Source organism: Otolemur garnettii, unplaced genomic scaffold (genome assembly GCF_000181295.1).
Source record: "Otolemur garnettii isolate 467f Iridium unplaced genomic scaffold, OtoGar3 scaffold00058, whole genome shotgun sequence".
NCBI classification, from domain to species: domain Eukaryota; kingdom Metazoa; phylum Chordata; class Mammalia; order Primates; family Galagidae; genus Otolemur; species Otolemur garnettii.
The window spans coordinates 609,776-636,467 of NW_003852453.1; the positions used below are offsets into that span (position 1 = coordinate 609,776).

At 35.9% G+C, this 26,692-nt stretch overlaps 1 protein-coding gene across 1 annotated transcript in view; it reads right to left on the reverse strand.

The window, feature by feature from the left end:
• The window catches only part of ITFG1 (integrin alpha FG-GAP repeat containing 1), a 277,437-nt gene that overhangs the window by 88,232 nt on the left and 162,513 nt on the right, over positions 1-26,692 (reverse strand). The window contains exons 11-12 of the mRNA XM_003792524.3: positions 3,544-3,694; positions 1,417-1,525 (exon numbers count right to left, since the gene is read on the reverse strand). Of these exons, the coding sequence (XP_003792572.1) occupies positions 1,417-1,525; positions 3,544-3,694 (260 nt within the window). The remainder of the gene's footprint in view (positions 1-1,416; positions 1,526-3,543; positions 3,695-26,692) is intronic.

Below are 26,692 nucleotides of genomic sequence, written 5' to 3' on the forward strand. Positions count from 1 at the left end.
GTTAGTTGTAGTGAATAAATAAGTAACAGAATGAGGATAATGGAAGCCAAGTTTCTCACTGCCAGAGAAGATATCTACAAATATGGGAAAAATCAGAAAGAACTCTGAAGTGCTGTGTTCGATTAGAAATGGAATTACTGCTATTCATTCACAGTTTTAAAGTGTTTATAAATAGATGTAAAAATAGTTACAGATGTATAATATTTGTATGTGAGGATATACCTGTATTTTTATAGTTTTGTGCATGAAGAGAACCCGGGAAAAATGACAACCCAGTAGCAACAAGCATACCAAGCATTCAGAACTGGGTCTTCAAATACTGCTCTCCTACTGAAGGAACCAGGCTCCTTGGAGAAGTCTGATTCCAGGCTCAGGGTGAGGGAGCTACATGATGAACAGTAGAATGCCAAGCTATAAATGCAGATGAAATGATGGGAATAGAAAATCTCTCTTTGATAATGTGGGGAGCAGGCCATGGGCGGCAGGGCCCCCACAGCCTGGAGTGGCACTCAGGGAACGACCACCAGCTGCTTCTCCTTTAACAACATTCTTTCCACCTGCCAGAAGTCACGTAGCCCATGCATACTTGTTATTGGCAAGCACAGTTTCTTCTCTTTCATATGATCTACCCCATGTGTTACAATTTATGCAATGTTCAGTGTTAAGACACTGCACAAATAAAGCTGTTTCGACAGTTCAGGTGCTGGCTGCAGCCATCAGCTGCATCAGTCCTCCTGACATTGTCCCACCTCTTGTCTCCTTTGTGTTCTGTTCTCATGTGTGTCCCTTTTCTTCATTTCCCACCTTTCCACTCAGGTCAACTGTCCCTCTCCTGTGCCTGTATGTGACAGATATTCAGGCAGGGGTTGTCAATGGATTCTTAACCCCCACAAAATACTAATCAATTATAAAGGAGTAAATAGCGAATTTAAGGTGGAGAGACCCAGTAATCATCAACATGACCAAGTGAGCAAGGTTAACATCAAGGTGCTGGGAAAGGTCAAGGTTGTGTGCTCTGGTCAAGGTCAAGATGGTACACTGAGAAGCAGCATCAATTCTGAAATTTCTTGCAGAAGAATTTCTGCAAAGAATTCACAACCTGAGTTGGGTAATCAGAAAACAGCTTTACCTCACAGATGTGAAGATGTATCTCTTTAAAACTGATAAACACATAAAAAACAGAATTAAAGAAAAATTTCAATTGAAGAAGTCTGAAAAGATGGGAAAATTGAATGGAACAGATATTTCTGGACAGAATCCTGGACTAGAAAGAAAAGAGTCACTGTTGGGACAACTGATGAAGTAGGAATGAGGTCTAAGGAAAGATGACCTGATCTGGAGGCTATACGTGCATCACACGGGAGTGTGCCCAGGACAAGTAGAGAAAACAAAACTGTTAATACTTAAAATACTCACCAATGACTTTAACAAAATAGGCATCTGCTTCAAAGTTATTTTTTAGTGTATGGATAACAAAATCATTCTTGGAGTACCCTTTGCTTAGTACTATAATGTCCAAGATTCCCTGGAAAAAAATAAAAACAAAAGTGGTATGAATAAGCTGCTAGAACAATTAAAAAAGTGACCATTAAAACCCACAGCATGTTTATCATGTAGTTGTAAACCTTATTTATTTAGCCTATTTAAAATAAAATTACTATTAAAAATGTTTACAGGGCTGGGTGCGGTGGCTCATGCCTGTAATCCCAGCACTCTGAAAGACTGAGGCAGTTGGATTGCTTGAGCTCATAGGCACGAGACCAGCCTGAATTAGTGCCAGACCTCGTCTCTAAAAATAGCTGGGCGTTGTGGCGGGTGCCTGTAGTCCCAGCTACTCAGGAGGCTGAGGCAAGAGAATAGCTTGAGCCAAGAGATTGAGGTTGCTGTGAACTATGATGCCACAGCACTCTACTGAGGGTGACAAAGTAAGACTCTGTCTCGAAAAAAAAAAAGTGCAGTTTGTGCATACAACATTGAATGAAATATAAATAAAATGAAAAACTCTAACTTTGGTCTCTAGAGATAATGTAGCATTTTGGTGTGTCTTCTTCCACCCACATGTGCATGGATGTTTCAAGGGTCATGACACAGACTACCAGATCCTTCCCATCCTTCAGGGAGGGCATCTTCCAAATGCCCTTGTCACTACTGCATATTAGAGTTGTTTTTCCTATAAAAGGCAGAAGGAAGTTTTGTTCATTTTATTGAAGAAAAGAAGGTTTGCTAATTTAAATTGATATTCTTCTGACTCCTTGTGATCATTTATCATAATATTTTTCACGTTAGCAACTTGGGCCTTTCTTGTAAATTGACTATCTTCTATTTTTCCAGAGAATTTTTTGTGACTTATCAGGTGGTATGAACCATAAAAAGATATTCATTTCAGACTCTTTCCCAGTAAATTTATTTCCTAGATTTTTTGTTTTTTGAGACAGAGTCTCATTTTGTTGCCTTTGGTAGAGTGCTGTGGCGTCACAGCTCACAGCAACCTCTAACTCTTGGGCTCAAGTGATTCTCTTGCCTCAACCTCCCAAGTAGCTGGGACTATAGGTGCCTGCCGCAACACCTGGATTTTTTTTTTGTTGTTGTCATTGTTGTTTAGCCCGTCCCGGCCAGGTTTGAACCCGCTAGCCCAAGTGTATGTGGCCGGTGCCCTAACCACGGAGCTATGGGTGCCTATCCTATTTCCTAGATTTAAAAACAATTTTTTAGTTATTTTATGATGTTTTTATGCACAGAAATTAAAAACTGATAGTCAATTCTCCTGATTTTCCTCCTTGTCATATTTCTGCCAATTACCTTTATGCTTGGAATACGACTGAAAACTGAAATAACATGAGATTTGACAGCAAGAGCAACACAGGGGAAAGGACCTGAATGATTCATATAACTGAGAATGAGCCTCTTATAAAAACAAAACAAAGTGAAACCACAACAAGGTAAACGGAGACTTAAGTATCGTACTGGGCATTTAACTTTTTAAAATAAATTATCTTATAAAGATTTATTGTAACATTAATTTAACATAGTTTGTTTATTTTTTTGAGTGGAAAACTGGCTTTTCACTTTAGAAAAGGGGAAACCAGAGCCCTGAAAGCCTTTCACAAGGTCACTGAGCAGCCAAGGACAGAGTGGCAAGAACATGTGCAAGCAGGTGCTGCTTCCAGTGCAGGGCAGTAACCTGAGGACTGGACACGTCCTTTTGTGACACGTCCTTTTGTGATCTTGCCCAGATTCAGGGTCTGTCACCTAATGGCAGTGCTTTTGTTTCCTGCTGAACGTGCAGATTTGCCAGACTCAGAGCAAGGTTCTTCAGTGGTCCAATCCAAATAAGCAAAAAATGAGATAAGGGAGCTTTCTTATTTGACTATACTGATGAGCCAACGATGTCAACAGATTTGTGTCTCTGCCATTTGATATTAAAAGGGGCTTTCCTTCATCAACTCATTTGCTTTCGTTATGTTGTCTACATTTTCTGGGCAAACAGGATGACGAGGTAGATGATGGTCGGACTCCAAACACACAGCACAGCTCTGAACTCACATCTTCGTAGATGTCAAAGAAGGTGGCAGCCACAGCATCCTTGATCTGGTTGAGGCCCGCCAGCTCCCAGTAGACCTTGAACATGCGGTGCGCAGCCTCACAGCTCGCGTTGTTGCAAGGGACATTCTCCAGCAAGAAGGCCTGCTGACTGCTGTGTGACAAAGGAAAGGTAAGTAGTTAGCAAACACATCGATGCAGTGAGTGCCAGCCGCCTTGTACTCCCTAGCATTAAAGGAGATGGTAGATGGCACACAGTGAAAGTAGATGACAAAGTCCCCACACGTTATTGATTATTGTACTGTCATCCAAAACCCCTGTTGGTTATCCTTTTTTCATCTTTGGCAGAAGTCCTGATTTTGTAGGCTAGTCAGTTGCTGGCTTTGCGAGTCCACCCCTCCTTCCTCTGCTGCTCCACAGTCACTGAGGTTGTGCTGCACCACTGTGCTCCTGGACACTGTTATTATCCATTCACAGTCCATTCAAGAATATGTGCATTTAACTGTAAACTCTGGGTATTCTCAAGACTTGTAAGCCACAAGCAGTGAACCTACAAGGACTAAATTCCAGCTGCCACGATAGGTGGTAGATACCACACCTCTCACCTAACAGACAGCACTGCATAGCCACGAAGCTCTTCTCGAATTTCACTTAGAGGCAAAGTGGTTATGAGCTTAGATTCTGGAGCCAGATCAGCTGCAGTAAGTCCTGGCTTTGGCATTTAGCAGCTATGCGATCTTGAGTGACTTACTGAACCTCTCAGATCCCCATTTGTAAACTGTGGAAGAAGTAAACTTATAGAGTTGTTAAGATGATGTGAAACACTAAATAGAAAATACTCAGAGCAATTCCTGACACCTGGTTAGGGAACGTGTTTATATTGTCATCTTCTTGTGAAGAAGTGCAGCACAAGGCCACGTAAAAGTATTTACTTAGCTACAGACTGAACATCTGTAAAGTGCAACTTCACACGCATGTAAGATACACAGGTCTTTTCCTAATGTACTCAAATATTCCTTCACCTCCCTTTAATGTCGCCCTTGGTAGAGTGCTGTGGTGGCACAGATCACAGCAACCTCAAACTCTTGGGATCAAGCAGTTCTCTTGCCTCAGCCTCTCAAGTAACTGGGATTATAGGCAACCGCCACAATGCCCAGCTACTGTTATTATTGTAGTTGGCATTGTTTTTAGCAGGCTTGAACACGCCAGTCCCAGTGTATGTGGCCGGCACCCTACCCACTGAGCTATGGGTGCCGAGCTACTAGTAATTCTTTTAAATAAATCCATAGGGGGGAGGATGGGTGGAGGAAGGGCGATTGGTGGGATCACATCTATGGTTTGTCCTATGGGGGTACATGTGAGTCTTTCTAAATGTAGAATATAAATGTCTTAACAGAGTAACTAAGAAAATGACATGAAGGCTATGTTAACCAGTTGGATGAAAGTATTTCAAACTGTATATAGAAACAACACACTGTACCCCATGATAGTATTAATGTACACAGCTATGATTTAATAAAAATAAATAAATCCATAAAGACAGATTTTTTTCTTTATGTAAAAATATTACTTTGGGTCTAGGTGATTTGGAAAGAAATAAAAGGCCTCAATTATAAGAAAGGAAAATTTCAAGTGCTTAACACAGTATAGAAACTTAAGTACAAAATATTCAGTTTGCATATATGTATAATAAATATTTGATTGGCCTTAAATTCTTTTTCTAGATAAAAAATCCCCAAAGAAATAGTTTTTCAGACCAATCCATTTGCAAATGAAACAAATCTCTCACATTGTAACATTTACTTGGAGAACTCTGAGGTGACTTTGCTCAGGACCTAACATCTAGCAGTAGCTCCACGAGGAAGAATCAACGACTTCCTTGTCTCCTATTTAAACTTAATTTTTAAATTCTAATTTGTAACTTTTTTCCAGGTAATTTACCTATCCTACTACTGGATTTTTCACCGAGATGCAGCACACTGTTTTGTTGTGAGATTACATTTAAACATGAGAATGTGTGGTAAAAGGTCTTTCTGCAATAGCCCACAATCAATCCATCATACTGGTCAACCTTCTGAGCAAGCCTGTGCACCTCTACTTCTCTATTCAAAGCTATTGCATATTTTTCATTATTATAACTCTAGTCACAATTTCAAATACATAGCAACAACCTACAACAAAAAACTTTTAATTTAAAATGTCATTTCTAATTTTTTATACTAAATTGTAAAGATTATAATGGAGTTCACTAGCTTCTCTGCTCCTGTATTATGGAACTCAAGGTGAATAAAAGTTTAGTTCCTTTAAATTCCGCTGAGCTCTAAGGGTAGAATCCAGCATCTTACCTTCAGAAATAAAAAATTCTATTTAAGTCCAGGAGAGATTTATTTGGTTTGGAAACCCTCGGGAAGAAATGGTCTTGCTTCTTTTGAGTCAGTTTCTCTATGTGTTCTTTTACGAAACTGATTACAAAAGTAATAAATTAATAGAAACATTTAAAAAGTCATACTCCTTCCTGTCCAGGACAATCACTGTTAAGTTGGTGTGCACCTCTCTGAACAGTCTAAGCCTGAACAAGTATGTATATATGTCCTTAAAAAATTTGATTGGGTGCTGCTATGGATAATTTTATGCAACTATTTTATTTCCACTATATAATACAGCATACGCTCTGTCAGTATCCGGGTAGTCAGCCCTCTGTACAGAGGTCTTCACAGTGTCATTCTTTCCAGTGGCTATGCCTGATATGGCTGAGCTGTCATTCATCTTAACACTGTGCCATGGGTGCCAACTGTTCTCCATCACACACCCACATGGGCGCACACACACACAGAGGTATATTTCTTAGGAAACTTGTACAAAGACTTCCAGGTGACAGTCTTTTGGTCAAAGAACATGAATACTTTAAATACTGACAGATAAAGCTAAATGGCCTTCTAAAAATGTACCAACCTGTATTTCCAATGATGTCTGAGTGTGTTTTTCATATCTTGCCCATATTAGTAACACTGCTTCTTAATCTTATTGGTTGAATAGCTTAAAAATGATCTTATTCTCTTATTTCTTCCCAGCCTTTTATTTCATAAGTTTTGTTTATAGTATCCTTCACTAAAAAGCTTTTAATGTGTTAATTTATGTCTATACTTTTATTTATGACACTATGAGAAATGGCAAAGGAAGTCCATCAGGCAAAGGAAAAGTGACACCAGATGACAATCTACACTTCAACAAACAATAAAAGGCATTAAAAAATGTCAAATATGCAGGCAAATACAAAAGAGTTTTTCTTATTATTTAAATTTATTGGCGAGAATTCATTATTTTAAACAAATAAAAAAGCCCCAATTAAGTATAGTATTAATAAGGTGGTAGTGTGATAAGAACTGTCCTGTACCAAGAGCAGGAGAAAGGGAAATACATTTTCCTAAAGTTCTTAAAGTACATGTGAAGTGATGTAATATTGCTTGAAAATGGACTGACATAAGGTGAAGCTGTATAAACCCTAAAGAATTCACTAAAATAAAAGTCAACCAAAGGATGAGCCAGATAAAAAATCCAACTAATTTAAATAAAAGCAGAAAGAGAAAAAAACAAAAAAGAAAACAAATAAAATGATAGTAGACTTTAACAACATTAATATCAACTTGATGTATAAAAATTAAAAGGCACAGACTGTCAGACTGAACTAAAGTACTATGATTCTACTATAGACTGTCTACAAAAATCTACCTTAAATATAAAGACACAAATAAGGAGGCAGTAAAAGGGACAATAAGAGAGAAATCACCACGAGGAAACAAGAATACCACCCACACAAGGGCAAAACAAATCGTACAGTCGATAAAAGACTGGTGTCTAGAATACACATACAGAAAAACTCTCAAACTCAACAAGATAACTCAATTTTAAAAATGAATTAAGGATATGAACCGTAATTCCCTTAATTCCCGATATTTTCCTGAAAAAGATATTCAAATGGCCAAAATGCACATGAAAACAAGTTCAACAAAATTAGCCATTAGAAAAGTCCAAATTAAAATCATACTACTTTACACTGGTAGGATGGCTATAATAAAATAGAAAGAGAGTAACTAATGTTTGAGAGAAAGTAGAGAAATTAGAACCCGATACATTGCTGGGAGGCTTGTAAAATGATACAGCAACTTTGCAAAACAGCCTGGAAGTTACTCAAAACTTTCAAATGAGGTATCGTTTGACAGGGAATTGTGCTGGTAGATATATCTCAAGAAAATGAAAACATATGTCTACACAAAACTCATGTGGGTCAATGTTTATAGCTGCATTATTTACAGGGGTCAAAAGGTAGAATCCATCCAAATGTACGCTGTTGAGTGGATAAACAGAATAGGATGTATGTGTATAGAGTAGTATCATTTGGCCATGAAAAGAAATGTGTTATATTCATGGTGGAATCTTTAAAAACATAGTAAGTGATAGAAGCCAATCACCAAGGACTACATATGTATTGAATGCTTCAGCTAAATATGAAACTTCTCATGTGATTTTTAAAAGAGTTATGCTATCATTCAATAACTGAAGAATGATTAAATTAACACAATGGATTATTTCCTACTTATTAAAATATTACAAAAGTAATATTCCTTACATGGGAAGTTGCTCATAGTACAGTAAGTGAAAATAACAGGCCACAATACTAATGGTATGATTTTGTTTCATAATACAAATAAAACATTACCTATTTCACTTAAACTCACACTCATGAGCATATAGGAGTAAAGCAGGAATATAGGTCCAAGATTTGATGCTGGTTGTCATTAGCGGGCAGAATTTTAGGTATGCTTTATTTTCATCCTTTTAATTTGAAAGTATTTGTGTGAAATAAGCAGAAAACAGCACTTCCTTACAGCCACCAGCTGCTTCTCCTTGAGCTTCTGTTCACTGCATAGTCTCTGCATCACTTCACATTTCCTCATTCATGATTTGCTGTTTACTGTCTACTTTCTCCAACTTTCTGTCTTATTCAAACTTGCTTCCCTTATATGTAAGTTTTTTCAACAGAAGAGACATTTAATAAATATTTTAAAAGTAAAGGTAAACATGTAATCCTTTCCTATATGGACAGTAAATTCAGACTTAAGGTCAACTGACCTTAGTTAAGGTCCATAAAACGGATATATTAAAATAATTGGGAAGCTACTAGAATGAAGTGGCTCCAGTCCCCTGGATTCCTACTTAAGCAAACAGAAACCCAACTCCAAACTGCCAACTAACCTTTAACTAGGAACTTTCCATGGAAATAATCCAGATAAGGCTACTGCTCAATTTTAACCAATTGAGTATTTTCTATGACTTGATTCCAAGTTCTCCCTATAAACCTTCCCCTCACTTCCTGTCAGTAGGGCCCAGAACCACCTGTGATCTGCAGCTGCCCAATTCATGAACTCGTGTTTGCTCATATAAACTCTCTGAAAATTTAACTCTTAAAGGTCTTTTAACAGTTTTTAGTACAACATTTGTACAAAATCATAGTACATATATAGTAGTGAGATTTACCTGATCTGACTCTTTGACCTTTTTTTATTGAGATATAATCCACATACTACAAATATCACCAGTTTAAAGTATAAAACCTACCAGTCTGGGGGATATTCACAAGGGTGTATACTGATCATGACTAGTTAAACCCAGAACATTTCATCACTCCCATATGAAATCCCGTACCCCTTAGCAGTCATTCTCCATACAGGCAGTTCTTTTCTCCTCTCTTTTTTTTAATTTTGTTTTTCTGTGAGACAAAGTCTCACTCTGTTGCTCAGTGCTGTAATGTCATAGCTCACAACAACCTCAAAGTCATGGGTTTAAGGATCCTCTTGCCTCTGCCACCTGAGTGGCTAGGACTACAGATACCTAGCACAATGCCCAGCTAACTTTCCTATTTTTAGTAGAGAGCAGTTCTCACTTTGCTCAGGCTGGTCTCCAACTCCCAACCTCAAGCAAACCTCCTGGTATGGCCTCCTAGAGTGCTAGGATTAAAGGCGTGAGCTACCTCCTCTGGGCAATAGAAGTAGTTCTTAAAGAGGAATTTCTAACATGTTTTATACTTTGTTAGAGAAGTGTTTATTCTACCAACACAACTCTTTGAACAACTGATTCATCTGTATACTGTTATTTCTACATAAAAATCAGTCATATTCATTGGCAGCTGGGGATACCAATGAGCAAAGAAACCCAACTGTTCTGTCACTTGTCACATTTTGTGTTTACACTATCCCAACTTCTACGAAGCAGCCATTAGCACGTGAAAGGTAAGAAATCTACGTCCATTAATACCTGTAAGACATAAGAACTAACCAAATTTAAGATTCAATTTTATCTTTCTAGAAAAATGCCTGACAACATTCTGAGCTAATATAATTTTATATACCTTAAAAAAAGGGCATTATCCCATCAATGAAAATGCATTAAAATAAGATTAAACCAGGATTGTCACCATAATTGCATATCACATCCTTTATTAAAAGCAGAGGACAAAATGTTTTGATAATTAAAACTTGAGCTGAAAAGAAAAGCAGATTTAACACAATTGGTCCTTCTTCTAGATACTAAAACCTTCTCCTCTCTAGGTCTTTCTTGGCTGCGGGCGACCTCAAGTGACCAAATTTAAGATTTAAGTTCAGCCTGCTAAGTTAGTTCTTAACCATTACTGCTCAAAGATGAGATAAAATTTCTTCTTGTAATGACGACTTTAAAAATGCCATGTAATGGCAGACCTACAATAGTGAAAAATGAAAAATGTCAGTAATAAACTGAAACTTCTATATTATAATACTTGTGTTAAAAAATAAGTTGTTGAAGATGTAGAAAGATAGAGATATGGTGGAAAAGGCCATGAGCCCAACTTAGTTCTGTGGAACAAAACCTAAGCAAGTCTGTTTAAATGCCCTAAACACACAAAAAAGTTTTCCAACAGTCCATGATTTCTCCTTTACTCTTTAGAATTCTACAGTATGATAACCTATGTACTACTCTCACTCTGGTCATCTACTTTGTTTCTGATGTTAATTTATGGAAAGAAAGAGAAGAAAGATGTTTATATGAGTTGTGAACAACAGCATTATAAGAGTGTGGCTAACATAACCAGAGATTTTATTGGGTAAGTTTTATATATCAAATTTCTGTTCCTGATGCTTGGATTCATGTTCACAAATCTCTTCCCACACATACCTAAGCATTTACGTATATGTTACTCTCTTTATTGATGCTGATTGTCTTCTGATTTCCAGAAGTCTTACAACAAGTATTTTCTTATAATTTGAGAATCCCAGCCTTCTCCCTTGCTGTTTTATTTGTCCAATTACTATTTACAAAGGATGCTATTTGAAATGTCACTTACAGGCCTAAACAAAAATGCTAGCAAGTAAATACACAATAAGTATTTATAAAAGATAGTTATATAAAATACAGTACATTTTATATGAGGGAGTTGCATCTAACACAAGCATAGGCTTTCAAGTCAGTGAGATAAAAATCATTACGCATGGAATTAATACACATATACTTCACACACTGGATCCCACTATAAGCTTGGGATAGTACAGGAGATCAATGCATAATCTGCTGTCTAACAACCTCAGAAGTACATCACAAGAGCTAGAGCTCTTCATCTGTAGTTTTCTCTATTTTATCTCATAGCATATATTACTTTGTATGTGTAGGAAAGACCACACAACTCCATATATATATGTGTGTGTGTGTATATATATTTTTTTTCTTTTGCACTTTTTTGTTTTTTGGCTGGGGCTAGGTTTGAACCTGCCATGCCTGGTATGTGGGCCTGCTGCCCTACTCCTTGAGCCACAGGCACTGCCCATATGAATATTTAAACTTGTGAATGATTTAAGTGATTTGTAATTTTGCCACATTTAGGTGAATTTAAAACCTAATTTGCAACTCTATCATACACCAAAATGCAAACAATGATCATTTCTGGGTGATGTAATTACAGCTGATTTTAATTTATATTTACTTATGTATTTATTTTGAGACAGAGTCTCATTATGTCACCCTCAGAAGAGTGCTGTTGTATCACAGCTCACAGCAACATCAAACTCTTGGGCTTAAGCAATTCTTTTGCCTCAGCCTCCCAAGTAGCTGGGACTACAGGTGTCCGCCATAACACCCAGCTGTTTTTTGGTTGCAGTTGTTTTAGTTGGCCTGGGCCAGGTTCAAACCCCATTACCCTCAATGTATGTGGCTGGTGCCCTAACCACTGTGCTACGGGCACTGAGCCTGTAATTTTTTTATTTGTACTTCCTAAATTGCTACAATTAATACCTTTATTGGAAAAAATATATAAAATAAAATATATTATACTTATATTCTATTAAATTATGTGTGGTTCTGTTACACATTAAAAATTAAACTCCTCTGAAAAAAAATATGGTCATGAAAAAGTCAGAGAAGGCACATGACATCATCACCATTCAACACTGTGATGAAAGTCCTGGATAAAGTAACAAGACCAGAAAGAGAAAGAAGAGAAGTAGTTATACAGCAAGAAATCTAACTATCCTTATTTTCAAATGAAACGATTATCAACTCATCAAGTCAAAGGGAAAATATCAATTATTAGAAAAAGAGAATAATGTAAGATTGATGAATTTAATTGATCCATGCACCAAAAACAATAGTCTTCTTACACACCCCTAGTGATCATCAGAAAATTAATAAAAAACTTCTCATTCACAAAAATAATGAAATCTCTAAGTTATCATGAAGTAATCTAATAAAAGCTGTATAGGACTTTTATGAAGATAAAACATTACAAAATATTATAAAACATTACTAAAGGACATATAAAGAAAATGTGAATAAATGTTACAGAAAGGAACAGTCAATATAACAAATATGCCTCACAAATTAAACTCTAAATAAATTTAATCAAATCACTGAACAACCTAACAGAGTTTTCTGGGTCAAATTAAAAAAAAAAACCAACTAATTCTAAATTAATGTAGATGGACAAAGGGACAAGAATAGTTGAGACAATTTCGATGATAAAATCATATGAGAAGATTTTTTCCCTACCAGATATCAAAAATTATTTTAAAGCTACAATAATCGATACAGTGTGGAATCAGTGCACAGTCTGACACACAGGGTAAGTCACCAGAATAGAAGGCATAGAGATAGAAAAACACCCAAAGAGAAACTTGGTATATGACAAAGGTGGCATTACAAATCAGTGGAGACAAAACAGACTACTCATCAAACATCAGGACAATTGGTTAGCTAAGAGAAAATGAATAAAATTAAATCCTTTTGATGCAATACAAAAAAAGAAATGAATCTTAGGTAAATTAAAAGCCTATATGTAAACAGCAATATTTCTAAACTTTTAGGATTAAATTCAGAAAAATATCTGTATGACCACAAGGTATATTGTTATTACTTAAACAACATCAAGAAAATTTAGATTGCATACAAAATAATTTATATTCACTCTGCATATTTCTAATCCTAAACTAGATATAATTCTACCTATTCTCTGTCATGTTTTTGTCAAATGAGAAGAGTTTACTGAGTGCCACTGGTTATCATTAACATTGTGGTAAGTCACACACAGACAGAAAAATATACTAGATTGTGTATCCAGTTGAGCTGCACATATCAAAGACATAATTAGTCTGCTTTATTAAAAATATAATCCACACATCATTATTTCCCCAATTATAAAAATTAAAAACAGTTATCCCTTGGTATATCTGGGGGATTGTTTCTAGAAGTACTCTCTGTCACCCATGCCATAATTTTCTCATACTCCAGTCCACAGTCTGTCCTGGGGAACCCACCAGAGAGATACCATATGTGAGGGGAAACAACCCAACAGCTAGAGTGGAGATATTGATTATTATCAGCTAATAGGAATTATCCCACACTAAATATTACTCATTGACAGCATAGCTGTATACAATCTATAATAGGAGAATATTTAAGGAATGTTGAATATTTACAAAAGCTTTGAAATCCTCATATTTCTCGTTCAAAGTTTAACACTCATGAAATATTAGGAACCAAAGTACATTCTGAATCTTCTTGAGTTTAGAGTTCTTTAATACATTATGGTCACAAATCCTTTTAAATATGAAATTTGCAAATACATTCTCCTAGTCTGTGGCTTATTTTTTAATCTTCTTAACAGTAAGTTTTGTGGATAAAGACCAGCTTATCAATGTTTTTCTTTTATTAACTGTTTTTGGAGTCATGGCTAAAAGATCTTCAACTAACTCTAAGTCACAAAGGTCTTCTGTATTTTTTTTTTTTTTTTGAGATAGAGTTTCATTATGTACCCCTTGGTAGAGTGCTGTGGTGTCACAGTTCACAGCAACCTCAAACTTTTGGGCTTAAGCAATTCTCTTGCCTCAGACTCCCAAGTAGCTGGGACTATAGGCACCTGCCACAATGCCTGGCTATTTTTTGTTGCAGTTGTTGTTGTTGTTTAGCAGGCCGGGGCTGGGTTCAAACCTGCTAGCCTTGGTGTCATGGGTGGTGCCATAACTACTGTGCTTTGGGTGTTGAATCAATTTTCTGTTTTCTTCTAAAAGTTTTATAGTTTTATATTTAAGTTTGTAATATATTAATATTTTAAGTTGATTTCTGTATAAGACGTAAAGTTCACATCAAGGTTCTTTTTGTCACTTGTAGGAATATTGAATGTTTCAAATACCATCTGCTAAAAAGACTACCTTTTGTCCACTGGATCAGTACCACAGTTCTCTCAAGAAACCAGTTAGCTGTTCTTGTATCACTGGCTAACTTGTTCCATTATCCGCCCACTGCTTTGCCAATACCTCATTGTCTTGATGCTACAGAAATTCTAGAATGAAATTCCAATTCCATCCTTCTTTTTCAAAATTGACTTAGCTCTTTTTGTTCTGTTGTTTTCCCACATAAATTGTAGAATCATTTGTCTGTATTTATAAAAAAATTCTACTGGTATTTTAACTGTGACAGTAACTCCACACATTAGGAGAAATGATGTCTTTGCTATCTTTGCATGAATATGAATCTAATCATTTGGTCTTTTGATTTTGGAATAAATGGCATTCACTTGTTTCAAGAAACGTTAAAAATTCCTTCTTAATTTCTTCATTGACTCATTAGCCATTCAGTAATATATTGTTTAAATTCCATCTTTGTATAATTTCATAGGTTACTTTTATTATTAAATTCTAGTACTAAATTCTTGTTACTAAATTTTATCCCTTTGTGGCCAGAAAAGATACCTCATATGATTTGAGTCTTTAAATTGATCAAGACTTGTTTTTTTGCCTAGCCATGTGGTCTATTCTGAAGAGTATTCTACATGCTCATAAAAAGAATGAGCCTGTAGCCTTTGGATGAAACGCTCAGTAAATATCTGTTAGGAACATTTGGTCTAAAGAATATTTCAAATCCAATGTTTCTTTCTTGATTTTCTGTCTAGATGAAATGCCACATTGACAATAGAGTGTTGAAGTCATTGCAATGGAGTATACCTCTCACTTCAGATATTATATATGCTTTATATATCTGGGTGCTCAAGGATTAGGTGTGTATTTACAATCAAACTAAGTCAGAACTGTAAAAAAAGAGAGATAATCATAATACAATACGATACATAATACAATGATAAATCAATTCAGTTTTTCTCTTGCTGTTTGTAGAGTTATGCATGTCTTTTCTTTTTGATAATTTATAATGTGTTCAGGGGAGGAACTTTTACAGTTAAATCTATTTGGAGAATTTTAAACTTCTTAGATCTAGCTGTCCATATTTTTCTCCAGATTTGGGAATTTTTCATCATCTATTATTTTATTAAATACACTTTCTATGCCTTTTTCCTTCTCTTCTTCTAGAATTCCCAGAACACAAACATCTGTTTGCTTAATGGTATCCCAAGTCTTGTAGGCTGTCTTCTCTTCTACATTCTTATTTCTTTGTTGTCTCTGATTAGGTCACTTCAAATAAACTATCAAGTTCAGGGATTCTTTCTTCAGTTCGATAAAGACGGCTGCTGAAGCCGTTAATTTTTTTTTATTTCATTAAGTTCTTTGGCTGCAGGATTTTTTTTAATGATTTCTATGCATTTGTAAAATTTCTCATGCATATTGTGAATTACGAATTTCATTGACGAGTCTATTTGTCTTTTGTTTTCTCACTGAATTTCCTTAAGGTCATTAAATTCCTTTTCAGGTAATTGCTGATTTTCTTTTCATTGAAGTCTATCACTTGAGAATTATATTCCTTTATTGATGTCACACTTCTTTGGTTTTTCATATTTTTGGTGTCCCTGTATAAGATGTCTGTGAATCTGGTAGAACAATGCCTCTTCAAAATTTTCTAGAGGACTGTATACTGTTCCATCAGCTAGGCTCAGTGCACATTCGGACTTGCAAGTGACCCCAGTAGTGAGGTCTGCAGTGTTCTGGTGCTCACCTTTCATCACTGTACAGAGAATTTCTTCCTGATTCTCAGCTGATCCCTGAGAAAGGATGGGGTAGTAGAGACTTAGTGTTTCCTTCTATTCTTTCTGTGGCCGTCTTGAATTTCTGTGTTCACCAAGATTTCTGTTACTCCTCTGATATACATCAGTGCTCTTTCCCAAGTTATTACTTGTTAAAATGTAGCTGTTCATTTATTGTTCTGCCTGTATTTTATGAGGGTGAGTACTGGTTGGATCGTCTTGTTGGCTATCTTGCTGGTGTCACTAAAGATTTCTTTAAGTGTTTTTAATTTCTTGGATAATATTCTCTTTCAAGTGTAGGAAAACTGCTTCTATTTCTCTATTTGAATAAACAAATACTCAGTACAATAAAATGAAATGTACAACAAACTGAATACTCTACTAATTGAGTGGTCCACTCAATTCTAGTACTAATTGAGTAGTCCTAGATAAATCTCAAAGTCCTAATTAATTCGTAAATAAAGTAGAAAATGATTTTAAATTTCCTTTCATCCCTAAAAGCATATGAGTTTAACTTTAAAAAAATTAAAACATAGAACTCTATGTGCCTTTGTAAAAGTAAATAAAATCCATGATTTGAGAACCTTAAAAAAGATCTTTGAGACTTTTTTAACACAGATCACTAAGCAAAACAAAACAATACCCATTAGACAACCTTTCTTCCCCTATCAACAAAGAACCAATGTGATTCCTGGTGCAGATTTTTACTGAGAGAATGGAGTAACAACTGAAGGCAGTAGAGGTTAATATATTTTAGTGCAGTAAGGTCAAATCCACAAATGCCTGGGTGAATCTGTATTGATTCAAAGCAAAGATAAATTAATTTTACTTTGAGCTAGTAATATCTCCAGTTTTCTAGCTAAATATTTCATGTGATTGGCAAATGATAGATGATAATACAGGGAATGTGTGCTCTGACAGGGTATCAATGAGGAAACAATTTCATATTGGTTTTTTTTTTTTTTTTTAAGACAGCACAAAAATAAATAAAATAAGAAGTAACCCCTGTTAAAACCAAGAGGATTAGTCACTTGTAACAGTCAAAATTTGTGCTCATATTTACAAGACTAGGGAAATATGTCTTTTAAAAGAAGTCATAAGCATGGCTTCCAATCTGTCATAAGAAGTTCTGTCAAGGAATGGACTTCCTCCTCAGCTATGAACTTTCTGGTCTTGCTTCTTTTTAGCAATGTTAATGCCAGGTATATATGGCATTTAAAGGAGACTCTACTGTACTCTATACAGGCAGGAAATTAAAATGTAAAAACTTACTTTGTGGGATGAAAACCTGCCCAAGAAACTAGTGACAACTGAAGCTTTAATTTAACACTCGTAGTGTCCTCCTTCACATGCGTTACCCTATTTTGATAGCTTCTCTGTAACGCAGCAGAAGTACATGCTCCATTTCACAGATGAGGAAATAATGACCCCAAGTCAGGATTTTAAGGCAAATCTTTTCATATCTAATCTAATTCTCATGCCACTGTGCCTGCTTCCTGGCTTACCTTTGATGTGTTTGCACGTTGAGATGAAGACTGAGATTAGCACGAACCAAGCTACCTGTCTACAAAAACAGAGTCTACCTCTTAAAATTTCTATGTAGGTTTAATGAAAGAGATATGAAGAAAAATGAAAAAAAGCTGATTTATATTTTCATTATATATTCTTACATATTTTAAAAATATTGTACGTTTCCTTTTGTTCATGAAAAGAACTGAGAAAAGATGATGGACTTATTTAAAAAGATAAATCTCGCTACCAAAGAGCTACTATGATTTTGTAATGCTCACGTACACAACACTGGAAGCAGTTTCCACTATGGCATTTCATCCATTAGCCATAAAGAGAACAAGGTTCAAAGTGAGGATCTGGAAGGAGCTGAAGATTTTAAGTTACTTCCTGAAAACCACAGAAACCTTTTAATTCTCCCTTGCAGTGTTACCTGTTTCCCTTTGCAAACTTTCCACTAATTCTACTTTAACTTAAAATATTTTGATACACCTAAACCACTTAGGTTTAAAGAAAATACTCAGATTGATGTGTTATGTTTCAAATGTTCTAACTTGTAGACAAACTGCTCTTTGGGATTGAGAGTGTAGCACAGAAAGAACAGGACTGAGGCAGTCATTCCTTCCCACACCAGCAGTCTGCACCCCACAGCCCGCAGGAGGCTACCTCCTTGTCACAGACCTGCTGGAGCTAGAGGCTGCCAGGGGGCTTTAAATACAGGTTTCTGAACAGGATTAGCTTGACAGGGAGGGTGATGGAATGAAACCTGCAGGCCAGTGTGGCTATCTCGGTAGCTATGCACACAGGGTAAGTACACTGTTGAAGGAACAAAGTTACTAAGTGGCAGGACTGGCATTTAAATGGAGATTCAAAGTCTACCTTCTTTTTCTTTTCTATTCTAAGTTAATTCAGAAGTGACTTTTCACAGCGCCTTAAGGGAGATGTAAAGCAGTGACAGACACAGTGCATGTTTCACAACACTCTCCCAACTCAATTCCTTTCAGGATAAATGCCTATAAGTTTGAAAAAAAAATATGTATTTACTCATTAATATATTTGACTACAAGTAGTAATTAAATGCCAACTCTATTTTATTCTTTTAAAATAAAAGTTTATATGCAATTTAAAATATTGTACAAGTATACTGAAAGTATTGAGTTGAGCAATGATATTTCTCCAGAATCCAGCACAAAAGCAAAAGGGTAAAGATATGAGGGGAGAGGCAAGGAGGACAGATATAACTTCATTTATTCTTGACATGAGCTTTATAAAAACAAGTAAACTAAAAACAGGCAAAAAAAGAACAGAAGACTAAACAACAAAGGGAAATTTACAGGAGTCACAGTTAGATCCAACCTAGTGGCGTTTCAGCACACTATGGATAAAGCACAAATTCTGCATCTCAGAACATAAAGAGATTGTCTGAAATGAACAATTAGATAGCACCAGACTTTCACTAGCAAAAACGATTCGAATCTAATGGTGGAGTACCTTTAAAGACATGACAAAAGATTTTGAACCTAGAATCCCAAACTCACACAAATTTGCATTAAGACTGTAGGAAAATAAAGAAAATCTGCGGACTGACAAGGTCTCAGAAAGAGGATGCAGCTGCCCCCCAATAGAATCAGTTGATAATGTAGCCAGAAAAATAATATATAAATTGAGGAAAAATGACCCACATGGTGTTCATCAGTAATCAAAGAAACTAGCAAACCATTGTAGATACATGTAAATATTATTAATAATAAAATGTGACATTCAGCACAATGTACCTCATACATGCATTAACATATACAAGACCTATGCATTTATGATTTAATAAAAAAGAAAGAAAGAAAGAAAGAAAGGTGACATTCAGTCAATCACTTGATGACATCACCAATTGGGTTGGAGAAAGAGAAATGAATTTCCTAAAATTTTTATGTTAGTTATTAACTCTAGTAGCTCATTAAAAGTAAATTTAAATATACACATTAAACATTTAAATCTAAACATGACAATAAAAAGTCATGGAAGCAGCCCAAGTGTCATCCAATCTGTCATAAGAAGTTCTGTCAAGGAACGGACTTCCTCCTCAGCTATGAACTTTTGACCCATGAATGGATTAACAAACTGTGGTATATGTTTACCATGGAATATTAGGCAGCCATAAAAGGATGGAGACTTTACGTCTTTTATGTTTACATGGATGGAGCTAGAACATACTCTTCTTAGTAAAGCATCTCAAGAACGGAAGAAAAGGTATCCAATGTACTCAGCACTATTATGAAACCAATATATAATCACTCACACTTTCATATGAATGATAAAACAAACAACTATAGCCCAGAGTGAAGGAGGGAGATGAGGATTGGGTGGGGGGAGGCTGGTTGGAGGGAGGGTAATCAGTGGGACCTCACCTACTGTGCATATTGCAAGGGTGCATATATATTATATATATTAAGAGTATAAATGTCTGAACACAACAATTAAGTAGTGAGGTGAAGGCTATGTTAACCACTTTGATACAAGCATTCCAAATTGTATATAAAATCAGCATATTGTACCCCATAAATGCATTAATGTACACAGATATGACTTAATAAAAAAAGAGACAAAGACTCATATATTCAATTTTTTAAAATTCCCATCATGCACTCCTTTTTTCACTTAACCTCTGGTTTTTGAGATTTATTCATGTCGCTGACTATCTTTTCTTGAGTAACTTTCTCATTATTTTATTGCTGAGTAGTAGTATATGACTACCCCTAATGTGCTGATCTATTTTCCTGTTTGTTGATGTGTGTTTCCAATTTGTGGATAGTATGAATAAAGCTACTGTGAACATTCTGTTTTATAAGCTGTTCTTGTGAACTGATTTAATTTCTCCTGTATAAATGTCTAGGAATGGAACTGCTGAATCACATGGAAGGTTTGTGTTTAACTTTATGAGAAACTACAGAACTTTTCCAAAATGATTATCTCATTTCATATTCTTATCAAAAAATGAGAGTTCCAGTAGTTACATATCCTTACCAATTTTTGATGTTTCTGGTCTTAATTACTGACACTGGTGCTATTGGCTTTAATGCAACCATTCTACTGGGTGTGACAAAGTATTGTAATGGCTTCAATGGCACTTCTGCAATTACCAACGATGGTGAACATCTTTCTGTATATTTATTGACCATTCATATAGCTTCCTTATTGAATAGCCATGATACTTTTGAAAAAAAATCACTTTATCATAGATAGATAGATAGATGGATAGATAGCTCTGCTTCTGGACTTACTTTCCTGCCCCCCAGCTCTTCCTAAGTTTCCTAAGCAAACACATGGTGCCTTGATCACTGTAGCTTCACAGTGAGTCTTAAACTCAGGGAGCATCAATCTTCCATCTCTGTTGTTTTCTTCACGATAAATTTGCTGATCAAGGTCCTCGACTTTTTCATATAAATATTAGAATAAGCACACCAATTTTATAAGGAATCTAGTTGGGATTTTGGTTACAATCACATTCTGTCTACACATAACAGTGGAAAGTACTGATATTTCAGAAGCACTGAATGTTTTGCAGCAGGGACACGCCCATCACTCCATTTTTTTTAGGCCGTCTTTAATTACTCTAAGCAATGTTCTGAGGTTCAAAACCAGGTAAAACTAATGAATGTGACAGAAATCAAACTACTTGTTCCCTGTGAGGCAGAGATGACATGTGGCTCTGTCTTGCTGAATGGCAGCATTATTGTTTGTGTGCTCTCTGATGACAGCTCTGATGACCCTAGTGACATTCAGCAGCAGAGGTATGTAGCACTTACTTTACAATGAGTTCACGAACTTAACTGCCAGACCTCAGAAGTATAAAAATAAATGGTAAAAGAGATCCTGACTCCCAACAACAATACAAAACAATTCCCTAATCATATTTACAGGAACATTTTAAAACACCTTTTTACATAACACTGTAGTTAAGAAAAATTTAAAATTAAAAAAGAGAGAACAATGATGAGTCAGGGTCATCAGTGTAAAGTTAAATTATACTGTAAGCTGAGAAGCAGATGAAAATGCAGATTCTAACTGATGGGTAATTAGCTAATGCTGTCAGCAGAAGTCCCCAGTACTGTGCATTCCTGACACAGCTCAGCTCCCATCTGCTTCTGCTCATTTTCCATTCTCTTGTAAGGGTATCTTGAATGTATAACCACCAACATATTCAAATATTACCTCTAGTTTCTGAATTATTAATAAAAGAGACCTCAAGCTTGCACACAACTTCTTTTGACAATAAGTAGTTGAGAAACTGATAGGTAACTGTTTCTTCTGCAACACGCAGAGAAATTCCGGATTTTATTTGTCTTAAGCTTGAACCTTTTCCCTCTCAATAGAGTGACTTTACTATCTGCCTAAATCAGCACTTATAACTTCTCCTGTAAATTTGTTATTTTTGCTTATTTATTACTTCTTTCTTTCCTACTAAGTATTTTCCTACAAGAAAAGGAAAGGATTTGGATTCTGAGAACTTAAAGTCCTAACTGCAACTTAACTAGTTGTGTGATATTGGAGAAGTTGTCTGATTTATCTGAGACTATTTACATATTTATAAAATAAAGATATTAACTGATCTATAAAAAGTTATGGTGAAATAATATCAACTAAAATTATGTCATAAACTAAAGCAGCAGTTCTTAACCTGTGGGTCATGACCCACAGGAACAGTATTAAAGGGTTGCAGCATTAGGAAGGTTGAGAACCACTGAACTAAAGCTATTTCCTTCCAGTTATTAACTTTTAGGCAAATATTACATTTGACCATTTATTGATTTACTTGCCATTTCACAGGTTTTAGATATTCCCCTGGCTGATACTCAGACTCTACTTCTTTGCTGCCAAAAAATTTTATTTTTTTAAGGCTGCTTCTAGGTTTGGATCTCTTATAAAACCCTAATGGAAGCTGAGGGTTTGGAAGCTGAGGATTTGAGCTGCAATCAATAAATAACAATACAACTCTTCTTAACCACATGAATATTCTGGCTATAGCATATGAAGGTGATATGGAATAGTCAGAATCAAGACTAGGAGTGGCATTCTGAAACATAGTCCTCAGTTAAATTCTCAACACAAGAAAGAAATACATGGTGGCCACAAAGTTCATGTGCAACTGAAAACAGCATGACGAACTTTATGGCCACTCTGCATAACTACACATGAATGATAAGCTAATAAATCATTAACCCAACTTCTAGATTATAGTACTGGCATTGAACAATTGTTTATTATGAGCAAATAACAATGCATTTCCTATTTAAAAAAATATTTTTTTTTGAGACAGAGTCTCACTTTGTTGCCCTCAGTAGAGTGCTGTCGTGTCACAGCTCACAGCAACCTCAAATTCTTGGGCTCAAGTGATCCCCTTCCCTCAGTCTCCCAAGTAGCTGGGACTATAGGTGTCAGCCACAGTGCCTGGCCATTTCTTAGAGAAGGGGGTCTCACTCTTGATTGGGTTGGTCTTGAGCTGATTAGCTCAAGCAATCTACCAGCCTAGGCCTCCCAGAGTGCTAGGATTATAGTCGTTAGCCGCAACCGGCCTCTTTTTTTTTTTTTTTTTTGAGACAGAGTCTCACTATGCCACCCTTGGTAGAGTGCCATGGTGTAACGGCTCACAGTAACCTCAAACTCTTGGGCTTAAGCGATTCTCTTGCCTTAGCCTCCCAAATCAATGCCCAGCTACCTTTTGGTTGTAATTGTCATTGTTGTTTAACAGGCAGGGGCTGGATTTGAACCCGCCAGCTCTGGTGTAGGTGGCCGGTGCCCTAGCCACTGAGCTGCAGGTGCTGAGCCCCCATTTTCTATTTTGAATGTCAGAAAATGAGCAAGCAAAGACTAAAACATTAAATAAGATTAGTCAAATTTTCTTACAGAACTCTAATAGTAATTCTAATCTGTAATTCAGACTTACTATCCCTGTAACAGCTAGGACACCACGGAGGGAAAAATACTTCCTAATAAATGTGGAGAATATAATCTCTAACATGTTAAATAGTAGGCAAAAATTATTTGCATTCAAACTTTTCTTTCCTGTGTATTAATTTTTCTAGTAAGTCTTATTAAATAATAATGATTAGAAATTCATAAAGAATTTAATTAGATAAATGGTATCCAAATATTCTTTATTATAATTTATCCTTCAGCTCCTTTAAAAAAAACATTTTTTAGTAATATACTAAGGATTTAAGGAATAAAACATCTTTTAAGTTTAATAAATGAAATTTAAAAACAATTTCTAAAAATGGAATTATATTTAATTACTAATTAGGGGTATAATATCAGCATAATGCCATTTTGCTTTCTTATCTAAAAAGAATAAAATTTAGAGACTTAAGATAAAGTATCTAAATACACAACATGACAGTAAACACAGGGAACTGGGGAGAAAATCCAGGGTTTTTAGTCTGTGGTGATAAATACATAAAGCAGTTGACCTCTTGACTGTGCTGTACAGAATCACTCACTGCCTCTATAAAATGTCATCAGTAAAGAGCTTTTTCATGTAACATGATTTTAAAGGTTAACTTCCAATAAATCAAGAGATCTTTAAAGTAAAAATCAAATAGAACTGAAACAACTCTTATCTCAAAAACAAAAACAAAAAACATGAAAGAAATTAACAAGCCGTGGCCTCAGAAATTCTTCTGGTGAAGTTCATGTTGTGGATTACATTCTCATCAATATAATCCTTGCCTGATTTTGAAAATCTGCAGGAAAAAAGGAGGCAGAATTCTCCTGGTACCATCCCCTAAATTAGAAACATCAGCTGCCTTGTGTTAATTTTCAGCAACACAGCAGTCTGGAAATCAATGAAAAATTATAAACTGCTTTTTCAACAAAAAAAAAGTAGGAAAGGCTTAAAATGCCCACCTTATTCCTAATTCTGTACGTCAAAGAGTGTGTTACAATGGACGCTTCAGGACACACACGAACCTACCTCACCCAGTGATGGGATCAACGCTGAGATGGATTGAAATCTATCCTTTAATTCATTTATCTCAGACAAACAGAAAGAAACCCTAATTTTTAAACAGATGCTTTTATAAAACCATCAAGACTTTCACAAGAATCCCAAGTGCCTTGGGTACTTATGTTTCAAAGAGCTGTAATGTTTACTGCTGAATTAGCTGTCGCTATCATTACTACTGCCAAATGCCAAATGCTAAGGGAATGTAAGTTAAATATTTGAAGGCCTAAGAGATAAAGTGTTGATAAAAAACTGTTAGGGGAAAAATGTAAATTATCTGGATGTTCTCCCAGGGATGAGTGATCATAGGTTATTCTTCTCTTGAATAGAGCAAATATCCAAAATAAAATGTTTTTAGATTCCTCTGTTTTCATGTAACACTAGACTTTTTTTTTCTCAGATTTTCTTTTTACTAAGTCATATACACATAGATCATAAATACATTTATGCATATGTGGGGTACAATGTGTTGATTTTTTTAATACAATCTGACGTAGTTATGTCAAACCAATCAACATAGCTTTCACCTCATTTACTTGATTATTGTGTTAAGACATCTATGTTCTACATTTGACAGATCTGACTTGTACCCCTGCAATATGCTGCATGGATGTGATCCCACCTTTTACCCTCCCTCTATCAAACCTCCCTCCTCCCTCCCTTCCCACTCCACTTCTCTCCTTCATCCTGGGCCATAGTAGTGTTCTATCTTTCATAACAAAGTGTGAGGAAATATAAGTTGGTTTCATAGAAGTACTGAGTACACTGGATACTTTTTCCTCTATTCTTGAGATACTTTACTTAGGAGAATATGTTCCAGGTCCTTCCATGTAAACATAAAAGAGGTAAAGGCTCCATCTTTTTTTAAAGCTGCATAGTATTCCACAGTATACATATACCACAGTTTATTAATCCATTCATGGGTCGATGGGCACTTGGGCTTCTTCCATGACTTAGCTATTATGAATTGAGCTGCAATGAATAAATAGCTTCTTTGCAAAGCAATTTTTGGTCCTTTGGAAATACTCCTAGTAGAGGAATTGCAGGATCCAATGGCAGGTCAATTTTTAGATCCCTGAGTGTTCTCCAAACTTCTTTCCAAAAGGAATGTATTAGTTTGCATTCCCACCAGCAGTGCAGAAGTGTTTCCTCTTCTCCACATCCACACCAACATCTGTAGTTTTGGGATTTTGTTATGTGGGCTACTCTACTAGAGTTAGATGGTATCTCAAAGTGGTTTTGATTTGTGTTTCTCTGATGATTAAAGATGATGAGCATTTTTTCATGTGTCTGTAGCCCATGTGCCTGTCTTCTTCGGAGAAGTTTCTGTTCAGGTCTCTTGCCCATAGTGAAATGGGATCACTTGTTCTTTTCTTATTAATAAGTTTGAGTTCTCTGTGGATTCTGGTTGGAGGTCTGGTCCAGACCTTTGTTTGGAAATGTAACCTGCAAATATCCTCTCCCATTCTGAGGGCAGTCTACTTGCTTTACTTACTGTGTTCTTGGCAGTGCAGAAGCTTTTTAGTTTGATTAGATCCCAGTAATGCATTTTTGGTATTGCTTCAATTGCCCTGGGGGTCCTTCTCATAAAATTTTCTCCCAGGCCAGGAATAACATTCATGTTCCATTCAGAAGTGTGTCTTGGTTACATGAGATTTGCTACACACCTAAGTTGTGAGTGTATATGAATTTCGCACAACAGAGTACATGACCATGCTTCTGGACAGACACAACTCAGGGTCATTATAATTTGAAAACAAAGTCCTCAGGAAAGTACAGAGACTCTATAAATATTTTAGTGACACTGACTAACGATACATGTTTCTCTAAAAGTAAGATTTCCAGCAACATTGTTTGATGTTAAAATCAGTAACAGGTCTTCTAAGATTTTCTGGGGAAGTTATATTGCCCCATGAGTCTAATAGTGAATTTAGAGCTGCAAACTACTACAGCTTTTATGGAAAGAAATACGGAGATTCCTCAAAGACCACAAGTAGATCTTCCATTTGATCCTGTAATCCCATTAGTAAGTATCTGTGTTTTTCCATTCTTACAGGAGATCTTTCAACTTTCCCCCAGTCAGTATTACATTAACTGTGGGCTTGTAATCTATGGCCATTGTTACTGTGAGGGATGTTCCTTCTATGCCTAGTTTGTTAAGA